Source organism: Periophthalmus magnuspinnatus, chromosome 3, assembly GCF_009829125.3.
Source record: "Periophthalmus magnuspinnatus isolate fPerMag1 chromosome 3, fPerMag1.2.pri, whole genome shotgun sequence".
NCBI lineage: Eukaryota > Metazoa > Chordata > Actinopteri > Gobiiformes > Gobiidae > Periophthalmus > Periophthalmus magnuspinnatus.
The window spans coordinates 16,907,632-16,931,353 of record NC_047128.1 but is presented as its reverse complement, the minus strand read 5'-3'; the positions used below and the strand labels follow the sequence as shown (position 1 = coordinate 16,931,353).

The following is a 23,722-nucleotide window of genomic DNA, read 5'->3' as shown; positions in this document are numbered from 1 at the left end:
AACTGGACGTGAGTGTAAGGATTCAGCAATTCAGCGATGTTCTATCCTCTGTGATCTCAAACAGGCCTTTGAAATCCAGCATGCGTTTCACAGCCTCTCTGACAGCCACAGGAGTGTTAGTGTTTGTGCATAAGAAGAACCAGAGGAATGAGGAAGAGGACAGGGAGGGACAGCCCGACCAGAGCCCACACTGGGACTCTGCTCTGAGGTTTGTGTGCTGCTGGAATGGATGGAATTCCCTGCTCGGCTGAAAGCGGGCGTGAGGTGGAGAGGCCTGACGCTGCCCCTGTCGCTGCCCCTGTCGCTGCCCCTGTCGCTGCCCCTGTCGCTGCCCCTGACGCTGCCCCTGACGCTGCCCCTGACGCTGCCCCTGACGCTGCCCCTGACGCTGCCCCCGTCACTGCAAAGCTCCGGTCAATGGCCCTTACACTGGCCCTATCACGGCTCCTGTCGGGGCTCATGTAATACTTCTTGTCAGGGCTCCCGTCCCATCTACTGCCCCCGTCACAGGCTCTGTCAATGGCCCTGTCATTACCCCTGTCACGGCTCCCGCCACGGCTCCTGTCACTGCCCCTGTCGCGGCTCCTGTAAAACTTTCTGTCATGGCTCCCGCCCCTGTCATGGCCCCTTTCACGGCCCCTTTCACGGCTCCTGTCACGGCTCCTGTCACTGCCCCTGTCGCGGCTCCTGTAAAACTTTCTGTCATGGCTCCCGCCCCTGTCATGGCCCCTCTCACGGCCCCTTTCACGGCTCCTGTCACGGCTCCTGTCACGGCTCCTGTCACGGCTCCTGTCACGGCTCCTGTCACGGCTCCTGTCACGGCTCCTGTCACGGCTCCTGTCACGGCTCCTGTCACGGCTCCTGTCACGGCTCCTGTCACGGCTCCTGTCACGGCTCCTGTCACGGCTCTCACAGACTATGGCTTCTACATATGATAGTGGCTGTGTAAGTGTGTGAGTCATAACACTGCTTTAGTCAACTTTTTTAGTCTTCCCATAAAATGCTACTGTGATACATTTCAGGGTCTTGTTTAACAGACAGTGAAACATTAGTACCATTAGCTCCATTAACAGCAGCGAGGAAAAGCAGTCGTGGTACAACCACAATACCAGCGCAGTGTGGATGGTTACATTTACCTGGGTGACTTTAAATAAATATAAATATAAATATAAATATAAATATAAATATAAATATAAATATAAATATATATATATATATATATATATATATATATATATATATATATATATATAAAATCTTTTTTTTGTTGCTGTTTTTCAAATTATACTTTTGTGAGTAGACTCCATACATTTGTGTTTCTTGCACCGCTTCAAACAGGCAAGTTATGAGCACACACTTACATGCAGTCCCCGCCCATACACAGACCCGAGCACACATCAGAGACACGATGAGAGGGATCCTGTTTGGAGCAGGTGAAGCCGTATCCCACGCGCACAGTACACACACTATACACTACACAGTACACACACAACACCCCTGTACACAGACATGAGTACACAAAAGAGACACGTTGAGAGGGATCGTGACTGGAGCAGGTGAAGTTGTATCCCCCACACACACACACTACACTACACAGGAGTGATGACAGCTACACCACCAGAGGCACGGACATCCATTGTGCTCAGAGCCTGTCTCCTGTTTGTCTGAGGGCGGACACACAGGGCTGAAGGACAAAAAATGATCTAGATGTGCAAGTTTTAGCCATGAGTTTCGGAATGATAAAAAATGAGGTCCACTGCCATAAAATTTACAACAAAATATATCTATTTATTTTCTTTCTTTGAGACACTAATGGGAAAAACATTTGTGCTGAACCAGACACAGTACAGAACATGTTTATAGAGGTCTTACAGAGGATTTATGGGTAGTTTTCAGATTGTAGATTATGATGATGTCATATTGCCAGATGGGGGGGGGCAAGAGCTAATTTATATTGATTACTTTCCTGTGTAATATCTAAAAGATGTATTCACAGATGTATTTCAGCTACATTTTTACTATATGGGAGATTTAGAGATTAGACTTGTTGTAATTGTTGTTTTAAATTGTTATTTTTAAATACTTAAATGTTAAACCTAAAAGAAACCTGTCATTTAGTCATTCAGCCCTAGTCTCTGCTAACAGGTGCAGGATCAGTGAGGCCCAAACCAGACCATGACCTCACCCACCAAACACACGCACGCACACACCTGTACATACACTTACACATACCTGACTGAGGTAATGGTACTCTTCAGGCTTCATCAGGTGGAAGGCGGTCCGCTCATCTTCACTTGCTCCTGCCAGCAGGTAGTAGAACACATGGTAGTTCCTACGAGGGACACAACACAATCAGGTATAAAAGTCTGTACTGACAAAATAATGCAAAATATATCGCAACAATATAGATATCGCAATATTGGCTGATGCAATGGCTGACGTTTCAAAAAAAAAAAAAAACTAAAAAGTTCAAAATTTTACAGAAATGTACTGTTTTTGAAAGTAAGATGCAAAAAAAGGCATATTTTATTCAGGATCGGGTGGTCAAAAGTATATAAAATCAGATACTAATTGATGTTAAAACTAATATTGAAACTACATACTCATTTGTGAATGTATGGATACTAAAAAAACTCAAATTCACAGGACAGAAATGAACCTTTAGATGATGAAGTATAAGACACATAGACTAGTATACACTCATGGACCAGTATGGAACCTACATGGATGACTGAGGGAGTACACAGATATAAGGCCTCAAAAAAATTCTATTGTCTAAACAAAGAGTGTTTTTAATCATCATTGTGTTATCAGAATCGGTATTGAGTATCAAGTCGATTCCTTAATATCGAAATCGAGTTTGTAGTATCATGACAATTTAACTAAAATTTAACAGAATTTATTGGACCAGAAAGTAGGGCATATTGCAATATTGTAATAATAAACACTGACTATCACTTTTTTTTCCCTCATGTCGTGCAGCCCTATATTCTGCACAATATATTCAAAATACAGTTACATGCTGTTATTTTTCTCCAATAGAAGTGTCCATTTACAAGCCACGTGCAGTACAAAGCCTGACTCTCCATGTGTTTGGGCCTGCTCAGTCTGTTTACTCTTCACTCTGTCGCTGTATGGTCTGTGGTTCAGGTTTTGTTTACTCCTTTTGAGCCATTTTCTCTTTTAGTTCTCGAAAATAACAATGAGATAAACAAAGCAAAATAAACAAAACTAAACGGGACGCTGCCAGTTTGAGTCGAGATTATTTACTTCCATCCTTGGACTGTTTGTTGATACACATTAAAACTTGCGTATTTGATCTGGCTGCTACTACACTGCAGTTATTGTATGACAGAATAAATGTCACTACTGGTTGTCCGTACCATCCCTCAGGGGTTGTGGGTGCGATTCCCTGTCCAGACTGGGCCGTTCTTTGAAGTGGGTAGTTTGCCCAGCCCTCCACCTCTTGCATGTCTGACAGGGATGTTTGAAAGCATTGCCTCTGCCCCGTCCCAGTGCCTGAGGCTGATATACAGTCTGCTGTAGTGTCCTAGTCTGTAGTGTCCTAGTCCTAGAGCTAGTATTGTCACGATACTAAAATATCAAACTTGATTTTAAGACTATGGAACAGATTCGATGCTCAACACTCATTCTGATACTACGATGGTAATAAAAATCACTCTTTCTTTAAACAATACAATGTGATTTTCAACATTAAATAATAGTACTTTCTTTTATATTTCCATGTGGCCTTAAATCTGTGTAATCCCTGTCATCCAGGTATGTTCCATAGTGGTCCATGGGTGTGTACTAGTCTATGTGCTCTTATACTTGTTCTGATACAAATCGATACTAAAACTAGTATTGATCTTGAGCTGGGTCTGATTCTCAATACTTCTGACAACCCTAGTGTCCGCCTGCTCTCTGCTCATTTTGTGTGTATGTGAGTGTACTCTGCGTGCCCAGTATATTGGGATGTGAATGTGTGCTTCCTGTCTGCACATGGCTGCACTGACAGGGTCAAATGTGAGCAACAGCTGTGTGACCACAGGCCCGCTGGAATAAACACAGGCTTTCTCTGGCTTTGGAGTCAGCGATCTGTCTCAATAAGAGGCTAACAGGCTAACGGGACACACAGAGCCCCCCCACTGCGCCCCCTACTGCGAGGTTAGCCGCCCCCCTCACACACACACTCCATCCACTGAGCATATAATTGTGAGAGCCACTTCCACAGCCACATGTGACTCCAGAAGAGCTTTCAACTAAATAACAGGCTATTAGCGTCACTTGGACACAATAAGAGAATCTGTGATACATCACACCACTCAAACGGATTTGGACTCAGAATTACATAACAATCAACCAGCCACATGTTTGTGTTTCACATGTGAGACCGAACGCACATCTGGCTCTATTCTGTTAATATATAAACAACATAATGAATGTAACTGCATAGATTTGTCAGTGGGTCTAAAAGCTCGCCCACATATAAACTGATACATTCTTACTTGTCCTGGAAACTAGAGATGGATCGATATATTGACCAATGTATTGGGCTGATATTTGCATTCCAGTTCCTCTGACAAAGGCCGATATTTTTTTTGGGCCAATCTGCTCCTTAAAGAATATCCATAAAGCTTCATTTGGACACTGTTCAGGGGGTACTGCAAAACCTGTAATTACACAGCTCTCTTGTCCAGTTTGTTTGTAGATGAGTTTGTAGTAAATTCAGATTATATAATTTGTCGAAAATAATCAACATAATCCCAAAAATACCGGCAGAGCTAATCAGCAATCGTTTTTTTCTGGGTAACAGCATTGTTTAGGGCTGCACAATATTAGAAGATGTTGTGAAATGGCTGTTAAGAATTATTTAATTTACTTTTTAATTATTTTAATTTTAATAAAACAAAAAAATTACACGCATTAATTTAGAAGTGAAACTCAGGACTAAACCAAGGCTAAATTTTGGCCTTTAAAGTAAAATCATTATTATTTAACATATTCTTTAAAACAAAATAAAAAATTCTGTCATATGAAGAACCTTAGAGTTACTGTGATTGAAGTATTGCGTCAGTCAGTATCGCAGTCGCGTCGATACTTTTGCGATACACTGTGCAGCCATAGCAACAGTCATTAAAAAACTTATTGGTTGATCTCTGGTTTGTTAGTTCAGATCAGCTATATCCCTTTAACCATCTTTGACATCTACGTTTTTTACTTTCATTTCATAATCTAAGCTGTTCTTCTTGAATTTGAATGAAACCCACCGTTCATTGTGCTCCTGGTAGACCAGCCTGGACTTCTCAAGGAGGTATTTCTCCACATAGGCTCTGAAAGCACACACGGACCGTCAGCATACACGTACATATAAGCACATAAGTGTAGTGTAGACTCTATCCTCACCCTCGCACAGTGCCACTCTCCTGGTAGTTCACTTGGATGAACTTGCCGAAGCGACTCGAGTTGTTATTGTGGGCCGTCTTCGCGTTTCCAAAGGCCTGAGAAAAAGAAAGTCAGCGTAAGCCAAGATAATAGTGCAAATATATGAGAAATTAATACATTTATGACATGGGAAGGCATCAGGCAACAAACTGCTAGACCCAAACAGGATGCATTCATGTGAGGAGAATAGTTGACATGGGTATCAAATAATTCAATGTTAAATCATCGACTTGCAGATGTTATGACCTGGTTTACGGTTAAAGCAACAACATGTAACTTCAGAACATTCTACATGGATATAGATACGTTTTATGCAATACTGAGGATTATTATAGAAAGAATAACATCTCCAAGGAAACAAGCGGGAGGAGGTGCTTATAAGAGTCAGGTTTGCGGAGATGCAAGGCCGCCCACAGCTAGGACAAATGTTTTTGATTGTAATAATTAAAAAAATATATATATTTGAGTCAGTTTTTTGGGGTAGAAATACGGAGCTTTAATATTTGTAATTACTGGGCCTATCCGCAAGAAACAAAACCAGGCACGAAAGTTAAATGTCTTATCTGACATAATAAATTAAACAAGATTAATTATGTTTACAGTAGAGAGCTCAGGATGGAAAGTCAAAAACTTTGTGTTACTGGCCAAACATCCATAGAGAAAGTAAACAAAAGAGCTGTTGAATAACCCGATAAACTTTTGGTAAATACTTTTATCACACTGTAGTCTCAGAATACTTTTGAATGAACACTGTGTTTATCATTAAGCATCGTAAAATCTCTGTTGGTTTATCTTTAGGCCAACTGCGCATTCTTTGAGACAGGACCACACAATCCCCAAAACCTCTCTAAAAACCTCTTACACAAGCACACAGGGTTGATAATACTTCAAAAGAGGCTCATTTTGGTCAAATGAAACAACATTTATTTTGAAAAAGATTTGATAATAGTCAGCAGAAAGCACCCACACTTAATATAATGCATTGCTACATTGGAAATCATATCCAGCATGTGTGAGTCTTGTGTTTGGATATTTCTTTTCATTGATTGAGTAAGCCTGGCCCCTGCCCCGCACAGAGGGACACCAACACCACGCTTTGGGCTTGGATCACTCTCAGACAAAGTGCCAGAGTGAGTCCGGGGGAGTTGTGCATGGAAAAAGCTCCTCTGCTCAGTGAGTAATGGCTTCCATGTGGCTGGTCCGACATGTGTAGTGGTCTCTTTAATAAGTCTTCTGTTTGTGTTGTATGGTTATCTTAAAGGGGAGGCGGCTTTAAAGGGCCCATATTATGCTATTTTCAGGAAGTGCTCCACTGTGTTGTTAAACTGCATACACCTTCACTAGAATTATTTGGATGATTTCAGCCCTGGGATTGCCAATCTCTACTGAACTGAAAGTAACAAGGTAGACGTTAACATGAAATCTACCACTACATCACAAGATCTGGAGATCTATACTGACTAATAATAAATGGATTACTCAACATGTAAGAATGAAGCAAAACACAGCTCTGTGTACGTTTTTGATGAGGAAACTACATTCTAACAAGACTAAACAGCGGAGGTCACTTTAAGTAGACTTCTCACGCTTGTGTTTGTGTTGTATGGCGGTCTTAAAGGGGAGGATGCTTTTTGGCAGTTACAAGTTGAATTTTTGATTATAGGTTTGGATTCAGGACATGCTTCTGAAGAGGCCATAGCATGTAAACATTGAGCAAGATGGTACGTGAGAAATATAAGGTAGATTCTGTCATCAACTGTCAGAATATAATCTCTCTAATTGATTTACGGTTAACGTTCAAATAACAGGTAACTACTCAGTTTACTAAAATGTAAATAACATAATTACATTTTCAAAAAGATCATACCTAGCTTTCCCTCCTTTGACAATTCTGCTTAAAGGCCCTGTACCGAATTGATTTCCAATTTATTGGAGCAACGCATGTCCCATGCGTTGCTCCAGTAGAGAAATATTGTATAAGCAGCTCTTCAGGTCAAAATAGGTCTGCTGTGCGCTGTCTACGTCGAATAATAAAGCGTTTTATTGCCCGATAATCCGGAGCGTTGTTAGCTCTCAATCTGTATAATCCAATTCAACATTGAGCCTCCTCCATGGAATTCATTTGCCCTGTCCTCTATGTGAAACCAAGTAGTGGAACAGGAACACGTCCTATTTGTAGCGTCACCACAAGTAAACAGATTCCTGCTCGTTGGGTTGACTGGAGCGGTCCCAGTGTGTGTGGAATGGCGACCCCACCCTCAGCCTCAGCACGGCCCAGGCAAAGGCACGCTGCAGAGGGGAGCAGTCTGGAGAATACAAGGCTCATCTGCACCAGTAATGCCAACAACTGATCTACTGTGAAAGGGACACTTTGCTAATGCTACAATATGATACTTTAATGATACTTTGCAGCTGATGTCATCGCCATTTCCTGAGGTGATGGAGCTAACCGGAGGCACTGCTCTGTCTGAAGCTCGGTTACTCAAGTTAGAGCTTTGTTTTAACACAATCTGACCATAAAGAACTGACTTATTTGATATTAGTTTAATAGCATAAATCAGCTTACCAACTAATATAACATTCACAAGCATTAGCATTAGCCAATAGCTCAGTGTCACCTTTTTGTTGAACATTAAAGACGTGTCCGGGGTGAGGGAAGTCTGGGAGTCCCTGCTTAGACTCTTGCCCAGTGACCCGGCCCCAGATAAGCAGAAGAAAATGGATGGATGGACTAAAGACCTAATTGTGATCACGGACACTCATATTCATCACACGCTACAGAAAATGTTTTTAAATTCTTCTGATTTTTTATAAACTTATTAGATCGCGTTTACTAATGTGTGCATTGTGTCACCATGGCAACTGCCCCCCGGCGTGATGTTACGACAAAGTATATCAATAGGCTGGTGATTTTCCATGGAGAGCAGGGTCCTACATAACTCAATAAGAGATTTACTTTAGTTTTTGAAAGAAATATCCAAACTTATGATCCGAAAATATCGAAACGTATCATTATTTGTTTGGGATTGATTTCAGAAACCTGCTATTTTAATCTTAATGTCCTTTCAACTGACAATAATCATGTCTTCAAACCTGAATAATGGCACCACTTTCATAAACCAGGTCAACAAATCTACAATTCTGACCCGTCTCCAGATTAGTTTAAACTTTAGGGCTTCTAGGAAGTCATGAACATCTGGAGTTTACATACTTTGCATAATAATGGCCAGATATCATTGCGTGTACTTTAAAATTACTATGTCGTAAGTTATGATAAAGCATTATTTGATTGTGAAATATGTCAATCCACCATAATGCGAATGCCTGACGTTAGATCGTGATTAGATTTTAAAGCAAATGCCAAGATTCCGCTCTTCAGTGAAAAACTCCAGGCAGTCCAAAGAAGTGAAGAATGCATTGTTCGGAATATTGGGAAAACGCTCCTTCACCAGAGAATGCATGAGCGCTGAAAGGCTAACCGCAGTGAACCACAGTCTGTGCCCACTTTCTGACCAACACAAAGAGGCAGAGCAGTTTGTAAGTACACTAGAACATCTACAATAAAACAACCTGATTTATGGCACATATGACAGCTTAGATTTCTAATTTTACAATAAATATTTTGTTAAATTACTGGTCCAATAAGAAACTTCACAGCTGATTTCTAGCTTTGTTTTTGTTCCTTACTCATCAAACAACAATTACGTTACAAAAGTGTAAGTTTAACTCATAGACTATATATATAAATGGACATAGCTAACCTGCTAGCCGCTGCGTTCCAAACAGGAAGTGAGCATGGGCGCACTTCCGGCTCCAATTCACTTTACATTGAAATATTGTCACCCCTCTTTCTATGACTGCTGCAGTAAACCTCATCATTTTGGTCTAAAAATGCTCGAATTAACCCGTTCCACATGATCCTGGTGTTTCTATTTTGCTATTGTGTCTGTAAATCAAGATAGAAACATTAATAACAGACAAATCAGGCGTCCTCTCTCCCTAGCGTTAGTAACAGGCTAAGCGCCCGCTCCCTGCTAAACCAGCGTTGCGGGTCGGGAAGGGGCGTTACCTTCAACAGCCTGGTTCTGGATTGGCTCTTTGGTTGCTATGGTATTCGCGGTCGAAACTCGGCTCCAAATTCACACCTATAACTGCTCTAACCTCGATGAGATTCATTTGACTGGAGCCGAGCGCTGTGGTTGACGTCAGGCTCACTTAGTCCACTTCTTTATACAGTCTAAAGTTTAATTACAAACTGTAGCAAATATGTAAATAATGTAGTGATAATCTAGCATAATATAGTGAGATATACACACTGGTAATCCTAACTGCCGGGCACCGCTAACAATAACTTAGCCTTTCCATCAGTTATAACCATAGACCCGTTCTTATGACCTTGTTAGCTTTAAACGAAATATCGGTCCAGCTGATAGATGAAGACTATTTACTCAACGTAGTCGACCCAGAAAGTCTCACAATATTTCAACTTTTATTTTATGCTATTAGCAGATCCTACCTAGAGCCATAGTGTATTAGTAGTATAGTAGTATAGTAGTATTGAAGTCAGTATTAGAACTGAAAAGACCGGATGCAACGACGTAGTACGCGAGCCCAAAACTCCTGTAATGTGCTCTGAAATAAGTCGGCCAATAAAAATATCTCCCTAGTCTGATGTCATTAATTTGTTTTAGAATCCTGCTCTATTTTCTACATACTTTTCAATTTTTATTCACAAATTGCTACTTGATTGGTGTAAAACTATGCTAAATATTTACGACTGGCACTATCCCACCAAACCAAGTAATAACAAGAAAAAAAAAACGAAATATGCACTTTAAGCAGACAGAGTTAACTAGAACTGTCCCTTCCCAATACACGCCCGTTTACATCCCCAGAAACCACAGAACTTTTGGTACAGCTCTCACACTCAGGAATGCTCTGTCTGCGTTCACACATTCGCACCTCACATGCTCCCGATGTCGCTCCAGATTTGCCTTTATATTTCTACAGCTCCAGGAATAGTTTGGATCCCGACTCTGGGCTCGCCCTTGGTGTATGAGTCACTAGAGTGTACAAATGGGCCAATCGGGCAGACATTTCGGAAAACCATGTTCCACTGTGGTGTCTGGACCGGAGAGTAGCCAGGGTCAGACACAGGAAGACGCAGTGACAGTGGCATTTCATCGCAAAGAGAAGAAGGCTGCACACCAAAATCTCCCTTCTTATTCTGTATAAAAACCTGCTAACCCTGTAGTTGCACAAGTTCTGCCATATGTCTCTTGTAGTAAGTTGTCAGCTCATATTTCTTCTTTTTGGACTTATTTAAAATGATTGACTTTGTACAGATTCCCACTATTAAAAACAGTAACCGCAAATCTAATTGCAATGCTATTCAGAAAAATTGCAAACAGATTAGGGATTGGCAATATAGATAAAAATCGATCAATGTCGACCGATGTCTGTGTAATCCCTCAGTTGTCCAGGTCTGATCCATAGCCAAAGCTAAATCTGTCAATGGGACAAAAAGCTGTAGGAGTGAAGACTCATCCAAACCACTTCTTCAGTTCTGGTCAGATTGCTGGTGGACAATGCCTTATATCCATCTGAAGGGAGGAGCCAACTACACTGAACTGTAAACAGCTATTGTTATGCTAAGTAGGCCTAAGACCTACTTGGCATAATCATTCACTGAATTATCATGCTAAGTAGGTCTCAGGCTCACTTCACACTTAGTGTAGCTCAATAGACCCAGCCTAGATGCAGAAACTGTAAACAATAGCTGTTCTGTGTAGGTAGCTCCTTCCTTCAGGTAGACATAAGACAGTGTCCAGCAGTAATCTGACCAGAACTGAAGAAGCCACTTGGATGGTTTTGGATAATTTTTCGTCCAGTTAACAGATTTAACTTCAGCTTTTACTAAATATTGACTCTCATGAGCTTTAAGCCACGTAAGAATGTTGTTACCTCATCAAAAACATACCTGGAGTTGTGTTTAATTTCATTCACACAAGTTTGAGTAACACTGCATTATTAGTCTGGCCACATCTCCAAAACTCACTTGGAGATGTGGAGATCACAACTTGTGATGTCATTAAGCGGTAGTTTTCAAGTTAACAGCTACCTTTTATCTTCAGTTTAGAAGAATTTGGAAATTTCAGGGCTGAAATTATCCAAATGATTCTAGTGAAAGTGTATGGAGTTAAAGCGGAGAACTTCTTTTATTACCACATGACATTTCTGTGAGAAAAACAGGCTAAATATTCAGTTTGTGTGTCATTAGTGAAAGAAACAAAACACAACTCCAGGTCTGTTTTTGATGAGGTACCAACATTATAATGTAGATCAAAATCTAGCGTAATAAGGGCCTTTTAAGATGAATTTGTGAGCCTCGCTATGGATTTTAAAAACTAAATACCAATAAATATTGGTTATCAACTACAACAGCAAGTCAAATATCGGATAAAAAAAAAGAAAAACAGAAAAAATCCATATCCGCTCATCCCTGAATTTGACATTTTTCACAAACCAGGAAGCTGAGGTCAGACGAGGACGGGTGGACATCTTTGAGCTTTCCGGACCAAAGGAGCTTCCTATAGCCCAGTTGGTCCGGAGCCAGGCTGTAGAGCGCAAAGAGCATGGACACTGAGCAGTATTCCGATTAGCGTAGGGAACAGGATGTGAGGAAGTGTCTGCGATTCCTTCACAGACCAAACGAGATGCGATGTGAGCTAAAGGAAAGGTTTATGGCCTAGGTGTCAGTTTAGTCCCGACTTGACACTGCTCTAGGAATGGGCGATATACCGGTTCCAGTATTGGGACTGACTGATATCGCTACAGATTTGTGGTCATTCGATACCGATATTTGATACTGATATTTTGCTGCACTGCCACGTTCTTTGAGAGACATTTTTGAACAGACTATTGAGTAAAAATGGAAATAAAAGTGGGTTACAAATTTGGAAAAACAGAATTTGCCATAAAATTGTTAACTTCTACTACTACTGAGAACAGACTAATAATAAAGGGTTACTCAAACATGCGTGAATGAAACAAAACACAACTCCAGGTATGTTTTTGATGAGGTAACAACATTCTAACATGACTTAAATCTCAAGAGTTTGGCGCAATATAGTGCCTTTAAATCCTGCCTCGTAATGAAACACCTGATTCTACAGCACATCTGCCCTTATAAAACATTACAATAAAGGTTGGGGAACAATCTTTCTCAGTTCAATATTGATAGCTTTTGCCCTCATTTTACCGCCATCAATCGCAGTCTTCAAATTCAAATTAATTCCTTTCCTGAATAAACCCCAGAGTGACAGCGCTGCTAAAAAAAAAACTCCTATTTAAAATACAAAAACAGAATATTTTCCAGCCAATGCCACATGACACAGTTGGGCAGACAAAACACAGCTTAAGTTTCCACAGAGGACACAGAGCAGTGAGGCTGAGGCTGTTTGTTCAGACACTACTCAGTCCACTCCAGTTGCTCTGAGAGGTCATTATTGTTGTTTGAGGACCAGAGATTGAAGCAGAGACAGGGGACAGAGACAGGGGACAGAAACTGGGGGCAGAGACTGGGGGCAGAGACTGGGGGCAGAGACTGGGGGCAGAGACTGGGGGCAGAGACTGGGGGCAGAGACAGGGGGCAGAGACAGGGGGCAGAGACAGGGGGCAGAGACAGGGGGCAGAGACTGGGGGCAGAGACTGGGGGCAGAGACGGGGAAAGAAAGAGGGGCAGAGATAGGAGACAGGGAGAGGAGCAGGGAAAGAGACGGTGGAAGAAACAGGGGCAGAGACAGCATAGAGATAGGGGGTAGAGACAGGGGAAGAGACAGAGGCAGAGACAGGGGACAGAGATAGGAGCAGAGATAGGGGACAGGAAGAGAAGCAGAGACGGGGGACAGAGATGGAGGACAGACAGGGACAGAGACAGGAGCAGAGACAGAGGACAGAGACAGGGGAAAGAGACAGGAGATAGGGACAGGAGCAGAGACAGGGGACAGGGACAGGAGCAGGGGCAGAAACAAGGGAAGACACAGGGGCAGAGACAGTGGATAAGGACAGGAGAAGAGACGGGGCAGAGACAGGGGACAGAGATAGGAGCAGAGATAGGGCACAGGGACAGAAGCAGAGACAAGGGACAGAGATGGAGGACAGAGACAAGGACAGAAACAGGGCAGAGCAGACGCGGTGCCAGTGCTGTGCTGGTGTAATGTGTCTGAGCACAGACGGGTCCAGACACAAAGGACCTGCTGCCTCATGCTCCGTCTCCCTCTAAAACAGCATCTGTTTCAGAGGCATAAAGGACAGGGCACCTTCTTACAGCAGACATAACTAGCTCTTTTTAGCATTATTTTTAACAGAAGTTATACAAAATACACAGACATTTTTCAATTAACAAACAAACAAATATGAAATTGAGGGTTTTGAATCCAGTAATGAATGTGTGTGTGTGTATACATTGTGTGAATGTACTTTTATATGAAGCTATAAAGATGACCAAATTAAGTCATTTAAACTCAAGTCCCATCCCTACTCAACACTCTCGCAGATGCTACAGTGGATGGAGTTCAGTACTAGTCCCACTACAACGTAACGCAGACATTTGGGTGATAGATTCCATTTGGCTCTAGTGTAAACATTATACAGAGTGTACTGCTTAGCCCGAGTATATTTATAGCACTGTGGTAAATGTTGAGCTAAACTGCTTACATTTCTGACAGAAGAGTTTAAATTCGACCGGTGTCTTTGTGGAGCGCTAAGAGGCCAGTGTCAGCGCCCTAATCACATGAGAAGTCTCCCCGTTTGGACAGCACAGGCCTGTACAGTGTCGGCTCCGCTCTGGCCCTCGGGACAAAACCGCCACACACAATGGAGTGCTTATTGACTTCACAAAGAGGTTATCTCCACACCAGTCATCTATTGCAGTGCGTTACATCTGGATTGTCACGCTGGTCAAGTGACAGTGCGGTCCCCAGCTGTATAAGGCGCGCTTTGTCTGCCCGTTCAAAGTGTCTCGAGTCGAAGGGACCGCGGGATAAAAAAGCTATTCTTCGGGCCGATCCACTCTCGATTGGTTTAGGAAATTGTCACTACATTTTTGGCATACTTTCCTCTGATGTGCACCGCTCACACAATTTGCTCAGAGTGAGTCACAGTGCGGCTAATGCTACGCAGTCATATCCTCTCGTAAGGTTAACTCGCAGATGGCACTGAAGGCAGGGTCAGTAGTGCGGAATAAGTGAAGCTATGGATAATAAGCGAAAGGACAGAGACGCAAAAACAGTTTCTTCCCCACGGCGACGGTCAAAGCTCTGCTGGATTCCTGAGCTGAAGCTTTTTATAAGACACTTTAAAGTCAATGCAACTTCGATACGTACGACATTATATTAAAGAACACGTAGTATGCTTTTTTTCTAGCACTTAGGTAGTAAAGTGTAACATACATGGATGACTAGCACTCCCGCTTCACTGCAAGAAGGTTCCGGGTTCGATTCCCAGGTGGAGTTAGTATTCTCTAACAGTGTCTGGTTGTGTTTCCTCTGGACATGCTGGTCCCCCATCAATCCTAGCTAAGAGGTCATAGGTCAAATCCTCCAAAAAGTAGCTCAAGATGTTTCTGAGGAGATGCCCTGGCAGCGTTGAAGGATGGACCAAATACAGAAGACAAATTTGTGTACCTTAAAGTGTACGTTTCCTTATGTTATGACTATTTTACACTTTGTTCATTGTATACTGCAAAATTACTTGATTAAAAATGGGACCATTGACTTTCTGCAACTAACCCGTTCAAAGTATGTCGGACCTGACCTGGAGTTAGTATAAACCCGACAACAGGAAGTGGGCATTTATAGTAGGTAGGTGAAAGCTGACAGCTAACCAAATGGAGCACCCCAGCCCCAAATGCAGGACAATACAGGTTTACTCAAACATGCATGGATCAATCAAAATGCAAGTAAGCTAACAATGAAGGAACACCGTTATAACATGGCTAAAAGCTGCCTTTGCAGAGAATTGTTTGCAATGTGAAGCAGCTCTCCAAAACCTGCAGTGCAAACGTACCCTTTGTGCCTATATTTCTAGACCCATCATGGCTGATTCATGAGCTCGCTGGAGGTCAGGGGGAGCAGTGAACCAGCGTAGCAGTAGGACACAGTGGACAATTCAGCAGGACGTCCCATTCCTGTCCCAGATAAGACTCTCCAGAGGCTCGTTGGGAAGCAGGCTCCATGTAATGTCTCACCTCCCACCAACAGACTTCCCAGAAAGGCCCTTCCTCCCTGGGCAGTGGTGGTCAGTGCGGTGCTGTAATCGCAGGAGGTTATGGAGCGATGGTTTGCACATGAGGGAGAGTGTGGTGGGCTGTGGGCAGGGGCAGCGAGAATGAGTTTAACAAACCACTAAAGCAACAACTAAGGACAGAAAAGTCAAGTCAAACCAGGTATTATATCCTCAGAGTGTGTAGAGGTAGAGGCAGGTATAGTGGCATTAAAAAAGTTGATTTGAAAAAAATGAGGTTTGAAATTTACACTTTGTCTCGGATTTTCAACAGCCAAATTCTAAAGTGTAATTTTTTGGAAAACTGACTTGAACAAATTTACTAAACTGCATTTTCATTAATAATATCAAGGAGATTATAGCGAAAACTTACATTTCAAAGCTAAGACAGCAGTTATTGTTAGCATTACCGCAAAACTCCGCTGGGGCCTGTGTGAAAGTTGTGAAAAGTTTTCATATCACACTGAATAATGCGCTAGGTAAGTGAGTTAGAACTTTGGACCACCGCAAATCGTTTAAAACCAACTACCATATTTTCCGAACTATAAGTCGCACTTTTTTCATAGTTTGTCCGGGGGTGGGACTTATACTCAGATGCGACTTATATTTGAAAAAATTTAAATATATAATCTCACATCTTTGTTATTGGCACACTGACAACCGCGCAAGGGCACTCTAGGCTTGTGTACCAACATGACACCCAGGCAGATGTGGCACTTCATCAACTTCCAGAGTCGAGGGCGTTCAGAAACAACACCAAGGATGAAGAATTCAATCGATCAAGTGATTTGGAGTGAGATCGAGAGTAAAATTATTAGCTTGTTTTTTTATGCTTTAGTTAACTGATTAACTGTTCAGTCGCTTTCTATGCTTCATGTAGCTGAATAAATATAAATGTGTTATGTTAACGTGCTATACTGCTATTCAGCTTGTTGTTCTCCATTTTATTGTCATTATGATATCTTGCCTTTAAAGATAAAATGTCTGTTCTTGGTCTTGGATTTTGTAAAATAAATTTCCCCAAAAAATGTGACTTATATGTTTTTTTTCATTATGCATTTTTCGCTGGTGCAACTTGTACTTGTAGTTTTTCACCTTAAGACAAGAAAACTGCAGCACAGTGCCTTTAAAAAAAACTATTTGGTAAAAAGTAGCTATACTGTCATGACTGTACTCCAGATGACGTCACAGGAGCCTTTTGTCATTTGGAGAACCCCATGATGAATGCACACAGCCAAATGTGATGGTCCACTGAGATGACAAATCCACAGACAGACAATCTGGCACCCTGCACAAGCCCAGGCAACACATGTGCACACTGCCAGATTTGTCAGCTTGGATTGCGTCTTGACCTCTGGAGCAGTCCATATGTGATCCCAAAAGTGCATCACAGATTTGGAAGAGTGTGGGCAGTGACAGTAAGTAGTGAGTCAGAGTGTGGTGTGACATCAGGCTTTCCAGTACAGAGATGTGTAATAGTAACACTGGAGACGATGGGAGACACTTGAACCTCAACCAAGACACATTTTTCTTTTTTTTAAGCACATTTCTGATGGACTGTCAAAATATCATCTGGATATTGTCATCAGGGTGATTGACATTCATTTTTATTAACGTCACCGTCTCATATTTCCTACTGACTAGCACTTCATTCATATCTAGAAAGTTGCAAGTTCGACTCCCGGGCCGGCCTAGGTCTTTTTGTGCGTACGGAGTTTGCATCATTCTCCTCGTTTCTGGGTGAGTTTACATTAGCGCTACAGTTTCCCCCATCAACCCAAAATGTGCAAGACAGGTAATCCTCCAGCTATGTCGTGCTAACCAAGACTAGCTCAAAATCTGGAGATGGGTCCCCGTTGCCCCTGCGAGACTGAAGGATGGGTCAAATGCAGAGAATGTACTACCCTCACAAGGGATTTATTAAGTAAGTAAGTACTTTAAAGCAGAACTAAGTAACTTTACGCAACAGAGCTTCCCCTGCACCTTTCTTATGAGAATAATAGGGAAGCAACAATACAGTTTTTTATCTCAATGGGTAATGACATGGATTTGATTTTGAAATGTTTTTGAATAGCAGAAAAACATCAAAAATACATACTTAACCATCACAGGGATTTACAACTTAATAATGTTCCTTAGTTCTGCTTTAACTTTAGCTCATTACCCTCTTGAAAGAATACAGTCAATGGCCGAATAGTTCATAACAGTGTATTTTAAATTAGTCACCTGTGACTCTCTCACGCCCTTTGGCTCCTCTGGATGTTCAAAGTTTGAGAATTATGAGAAAAGAATGAGAGTAACATCTGAACTAATTTAAAAAGAAGATAAATATAAAAACACAATGCTAAAATAAAGCAGTCCTTTTGATCTGCGCAGTAGCTGAACAAGGTATTTGGCCCAATCTAGCAGCCCTGTGAGTTTTACTGAGGAGGAAGACACATTAGTCACAGGGCTGGAGATAAAAGCTGCTCGCTATAGTCCAATAATCACAGATCCTGAGGACTCCTTGAGGATCTAACCCCACATGGGAGAGAGGACAAGCACATTCTTGCCTCTCCAAACCCTCGAATAACTCCACCAAATCTCACAACTTTCTGAAAAACAAATTGGTAAAATAATTTCCCAAGACAATTCTCGCAGTGGCCCGGGGCAGAGGGAGCTAGCACGGACTATGCTAAGCCGGAAATTGTTGGGACAGGCCAATAATGGAACATGCAGTATGGTATCCATCAGCTTTTGCGGTGATAAGATCTAAGAAGTCGACTTACAGCATGGCTTTTAGAGAGGAGCATTAGCTAAAGCGCTAAAGGCTGTTATACTAGCACAATGTGATTTATCTGACCCACAGATAATGGCACAGGAAACAACATAGGGGCACCGCACATTGGTGGCTTTGGTCTGGCGTGACTCAGCAAATAATATTAGGAAATTTGCTTTAGTCCCTTGAGGAACTCAGTTTCATTTCAGATTTATTTGGATGTTTATCATTTATTTATTTGACTGTTTTGAACATTTCAAGTTCATCCAAGGGAATGCCCACTGGCGTAAGCTTCAAACACCTCTGAGGAGAAAAAAAATATTCATTTTAATGGATGAGTTGCTCTGTCACCAACTGTTCAACTACAAGAGTAAATACAGACTTCAGGACATATTGTTCAAACTGTGACAAAATTGTACAGCACTTGTGTGCTGCACTGAGGGCCAGCTCAGTCCTGGTTACCTTTGTCTGTGACACCAAAGGTATAATACTCCCTACAATTGAAGCATACACTGGACCGCACTTGACTGGACAACACAAATGTCTTGAGGGTTCATACCTCCAGGTGATGGGTCCCCAACTGATGTTATATAAACTTCTCCTGTGTTAGACCTCCAGCCTCATGTCTTTTCTTCCAACTCTCAGAATACAACAAATTAAATAGAAATTACATTTCTGAGCTGTACTGAGGGCACTCAGTTCATTGTTTCATTTCTGTGCTGTACTGAGCTAACACCAAATACAGAAACAAACACATGAATAATAATAATAAAGTAGTCCGACGTCCCAAATCTAGAAATATCTAAGAATGCTAGTTGTAGCTGTGCGCTATGTTACTGCAATATTAGCGCTGCCTGCTGTATTTTAACAAATATATATAGTGTTCTTCTTCCCACTCCTTTCCAAGCTTAAATAAGAAAAAAATGTGCATTTAGTATACTGGATACATGTATACTGACTTCTTGTGTTCATTAATCTGCTCGAAATAAATAAAAAAATGCAAAATAGTATAATATTTAACACTCAACTTGAATTATTTATGCTTATAATACACATAATCTGCCAGTTGTGTCTTCCCCACATCAGACCACGCCTCAGTGACACAGCTCTTAGTTCATCTTAAAGTAGACCTATTCTGCAAAATCCATTTGGAGCGACTTGTGCGTGCTTGAGCAATATTTAATCACTTATTTTCAAGATGCCATATTGCTGATCAACCCGGTACCAGTTTTCCAATATATATTGTTATATATTGTGATATAAAATGTGCAAATTAGAACATAATGATCCATGAGTGTCATAGTATTCCCTATATGGCAAACACACACACACACGGTCTTCTTCAAAACGGTCTAATGCCTGTGTTTTGTTTGTCCTTTCTGAACACTTTTGTTTACAGTGTTTGTTATATCTGTTTTTAATGTTTTTTCTATACTATATTGTAATTTTCACTTTATAATATTTTACTCTTGTTTTTAGGGAGACAGGTTTGCCATCTGTCCAGGGACAACAGATGAAAAATAGCCTTTTGGCTAATTCTGGTGCATTTGCAGCAATGCTATTAATGTACACTGTCCCTGTCAAATAAACCAATAAATAAATAAATAAAACAAGTCAAAGGTCTAATAAATAAGAAAACCAAGAGCTACACAAATTAATGAATAGTATAATTTCAACTTGGTCTTTATTTTGCAGGTCATCGTTCAGAAAAAGCTGAGCCTCACATTATGAATCCAGTTACATTAAATAGGAGTGAAGTGTGTTACAAGTCAAAATGTCTTCTGGCAAAATCTGCAGCCTATAGAAATGTCTTGATAATGCCTGTAACATTATTAGAAGCTTACGAGGGTGTTTGTGTTTCTTGGAGCACTTGTGCGTGGCGTCCGTCTGCGCTCTGTCTCTGGCTCTTCCTGTTTAGCTACTACAGCTACACTGCTCCTTTTTATTGGGTTTTGGTTCCACTGGCTCTGGTTCATGTCTGCCGTATAGAGGGGATAGCATCACTATATCTGCTGTAGTACTTTTATCATGAATGTTTATGGCTTTTCCTGTAGCATGTCATGTACAGGACAAATCAATAAGGCTAATGCAGTCTAAGAACAGGCATTAGCAAGAAATGGTCAGTTGAGATAGTGACAGAGCTACGGCTATGGTTTAGGACTACAACCGCTACAGCAGAGAAGATACCTTACAGAACCAGTGCCAGAAGTAATTTAATGTAAGTGTTTGACAGAGATAACTATTTGTATTATTTCTGTCCCCTATTTTTGCATTTATAACATAGACTGTAATATATATATATATATATATATATATATATATATATATATATAAATGGACATAGCTAACCTGCTAGCCGCCGTGTCCAAATAGGAAGTGATCATGGGTGCATTTCTGGCTCCAATTCAGTTTATATTGAAAAATTGTCACCCCTCTTTCAGTAACTGCTGCTGTCAGCTCATCATTTTGGTCTTAAACTGTTCATATTAACCTGCTCTACATGATCCTGGGGTTTTTATTTTGCTATTGTGTTCATAAATCAAGATATGAACATTAATAACAGGCAAATCAGTTGCCTCCTTTCCCTGTGGTCGCTCTCGCTAGTGTTAGCAACAGGTATGATTGACAGCCCGCTCCGTGCTAAACCAGCGGTGTGGGTGCAAGAAGGGATGTTACCTTCATCAGCCTCGCTCTGGATTGGCTCTTTGGTTGCTATGATACTCGCGGTCAGGGTAACGTCACACTCACTTAGTCCACTTCTTAATACGGTCTATGCTTCTTAATACCTATAGGATATTCAGATAATACTTTAACAATGCATCAGGAATATGCTAAAATGCCAAAAATCTCTCTTTATACCTTTGTTTGTGAGATTTATTTTTTTAAATCAACTCTTTATGCTGTCATTTTAATTAAATTTAAAGCTTTACCTATAGACGTTGAGCAAAATATCAACAATGCAATAACGATTTGATTTGGTATTTATGTTTTAATAGTTGGATTCTGCACAAAGAAGCCTAAACATTTGAGAGAGGAATGAAATACAAACTACCAAACTGATGCAAGAATCCCATACACTTCAGAACATATTTAGTCTAAACTACAGTTGTCACAGAATTTAATTATTTAAGTCTTTTGCAAACAATGAAATCCTATATTTAAAGTTGCAGTCCTAATATATTCGATGTGCTAATTTTGCATATCACTAGAACAATTGCAATATTAACAATTCTTCTATACAACCCCACCTCCTAGTACGAGACTTTTACCACACTCAAAAGCACAGTTGTTATCGAGACAAAATGCCATGCACCTTTATGACTGCACGTTTCCTCCCTGCCTGTGTTTACATGTCTCACAGATGAAATAACAGAGCAGACTTCCAGAGGGTGACTTGCACCTCTCGGTCTGATATCACAGGATCACAAAAGGCCTGTGTGGGGCCTCTCTGGTTTCTGTTCAGAGAGGACAGACTGCATTCCAGCTCCATGCAACTGTATCTGAGCTCAACTGCACATCTCCGAAGCCCGTCCTACCTGCAGTGACTAGAGACCGGCTATCTCCACGCATTAAACATCGATTAAAATGAAATATCGGCCTGTGCTGGAGATTTAATTTAAGGCAGATAGCCGACGCGCTAAAATTCCAAATATCGGCATCGGTTTATCGCTATAGTCGACTAAAGACATGTCCTGCTGATTGATTACTCAACTGAAAAGGGGGCGTGGCAAAAGCTATCAAAACTATTAAATATCACTTTGATCTGGCCATGTATTTGACTCAAACGCCAACAACAACAACTTTGTTTCTGCACAGGACTTAAATAGTTATTTATACAGGAAAGTACTGAAACTATTTATGTGAAAAAAGGCAGATGACACTCTTGATTCACTTACACATTTTCAGCCACCTCACTACTTACCTTTCTGTTGCAGCTGTTGCCCCATATAAATCCTTAAAATACATACATACAGTGGTCACATTTCTGCCTTAAAGAGGGGCATTATACAACATTTTTGGAGCTTTCTACCATGTTACAACGTTGCTCCCTCATCAAAAACATGCCTAAAGAGGTGTTACATGTCATCCGTGCGTATTTGAGTAAACCAGTGATCTCTCCCAGGCCCTATTCGAACCCTCCTTACTGTCAGCTGTAAGATTCTGTCCAAAGCTCAGCCCACAAGCCTACGTCACCCATGCTCACAAACGGCAATACCCAAGATACAAAACGATACCACAACTTCACAAACCTGATGCAATGTGAAGTAACTTTGCTGATTGTGTTATGATAGTGCTCTGAAGGGGAAGTGACGGGAGCAAAGGGAAGGGGGGGGGACTCAGCGCGTCCAAAAAACCCCAGACAATTATTAAACACGTTGATATGTACGCAAATATAGCATTTTCAAAATAATAGCATAATGGCGTTAACAAGTAAAACACATAAAAGACTGAATTGGTACCGTAACTTTAAACAAGGCTCAAAGCAAGCCTGAACCGTGGACTAAAGTAGATTCTAATCAGGTATAGACTAAAGCAGGGCTAAAGCGAGCTATCTCCACAATATCTGCTCTGGTGCACACTGCATTCTGCCATGTGACGATGCTGAATGAGACTTTTCCTCAGCTGAACTTGTGACCCAGGGTTGCATAAGACTGCGGGCTTTCTCGAGTGTGAGAACTAATTTCCTCAAACGCCAGGCCTGATGGAGGAATAAAAAACGAACTGAAGAATGCATAGGAGGACGTATTTATCTGTAAAAAGCATCAAAAGGTGTGTTAATACATTTAGCTTAACTTTTGATCGTGGAACACTTTGGTATTTGAGGACAATTCTACAAAAAGGTGGTTTATAGTTTAATACGAAGTGATTAAGGAAACGGTATGTCGCCTGTTTTTAAATTGATTTGAGCAACTACCTCATAGTTGGGGATAGTTAGGTCAAAAATCTAAATCTTACAAATGGTTTCTGTAAGCAATTCACTCCAATTAAAAACAATAGCTGTCCAGTATTTTACCAGAATCATCATAATTGCTGTTTTAGTTTGTCTACGCTAGTACAGAATGCAGGAGCAGACTAACATCAACCTGCCCAGTGACTACAGGTGGATAAAAATCATCTACCAAAATGTATAATACAAAAGTACACCAACAAAACTGAGCAGCAGAAAATGTTTGACATAAAGTTATTCCAATGACGTGATCAGGCCTCGAGAAACAGACGAGGAATTTGCCAGTC

At 41.2% G+C, this 23,722-nt stretch overlaps 1 protein-coding gene across 5 annotated transcripts in view; it reads right to left on the bottom strand.

Annotated features, from left to right (window-relative positions):
- Window positions 1–23,722, bottom strand: part of myo9aa (myosin IXAa) — a 164,223-nt gene that overhangs the window by 71,101 nt on the left and 69,400 nt on the right. For all 5 annotated transcript variants that reach the window (XM_033983232.2, XM_055220981.1, XM_055220978.1 and 2 more), the window contains exons 3-5: window positions 5,407–5,501; window positions 5,271–5,333; window positions 2,233–2,332 (exon numbers count right to left, since the gene is read on the bottom strand). In XM_033983232.2, coding sequence (XP_033839123.1) covers window positions 2,233–2,332; window positions 5,271–5,333; window positions 5,407–5,501 — 258 coding nt within the window. The remainder of the gene's footprint in view (window positions 1–2,232; window positions 2,333–5,270; window positions 5,334–5,406; window positions 5,502–23,722) is intronic.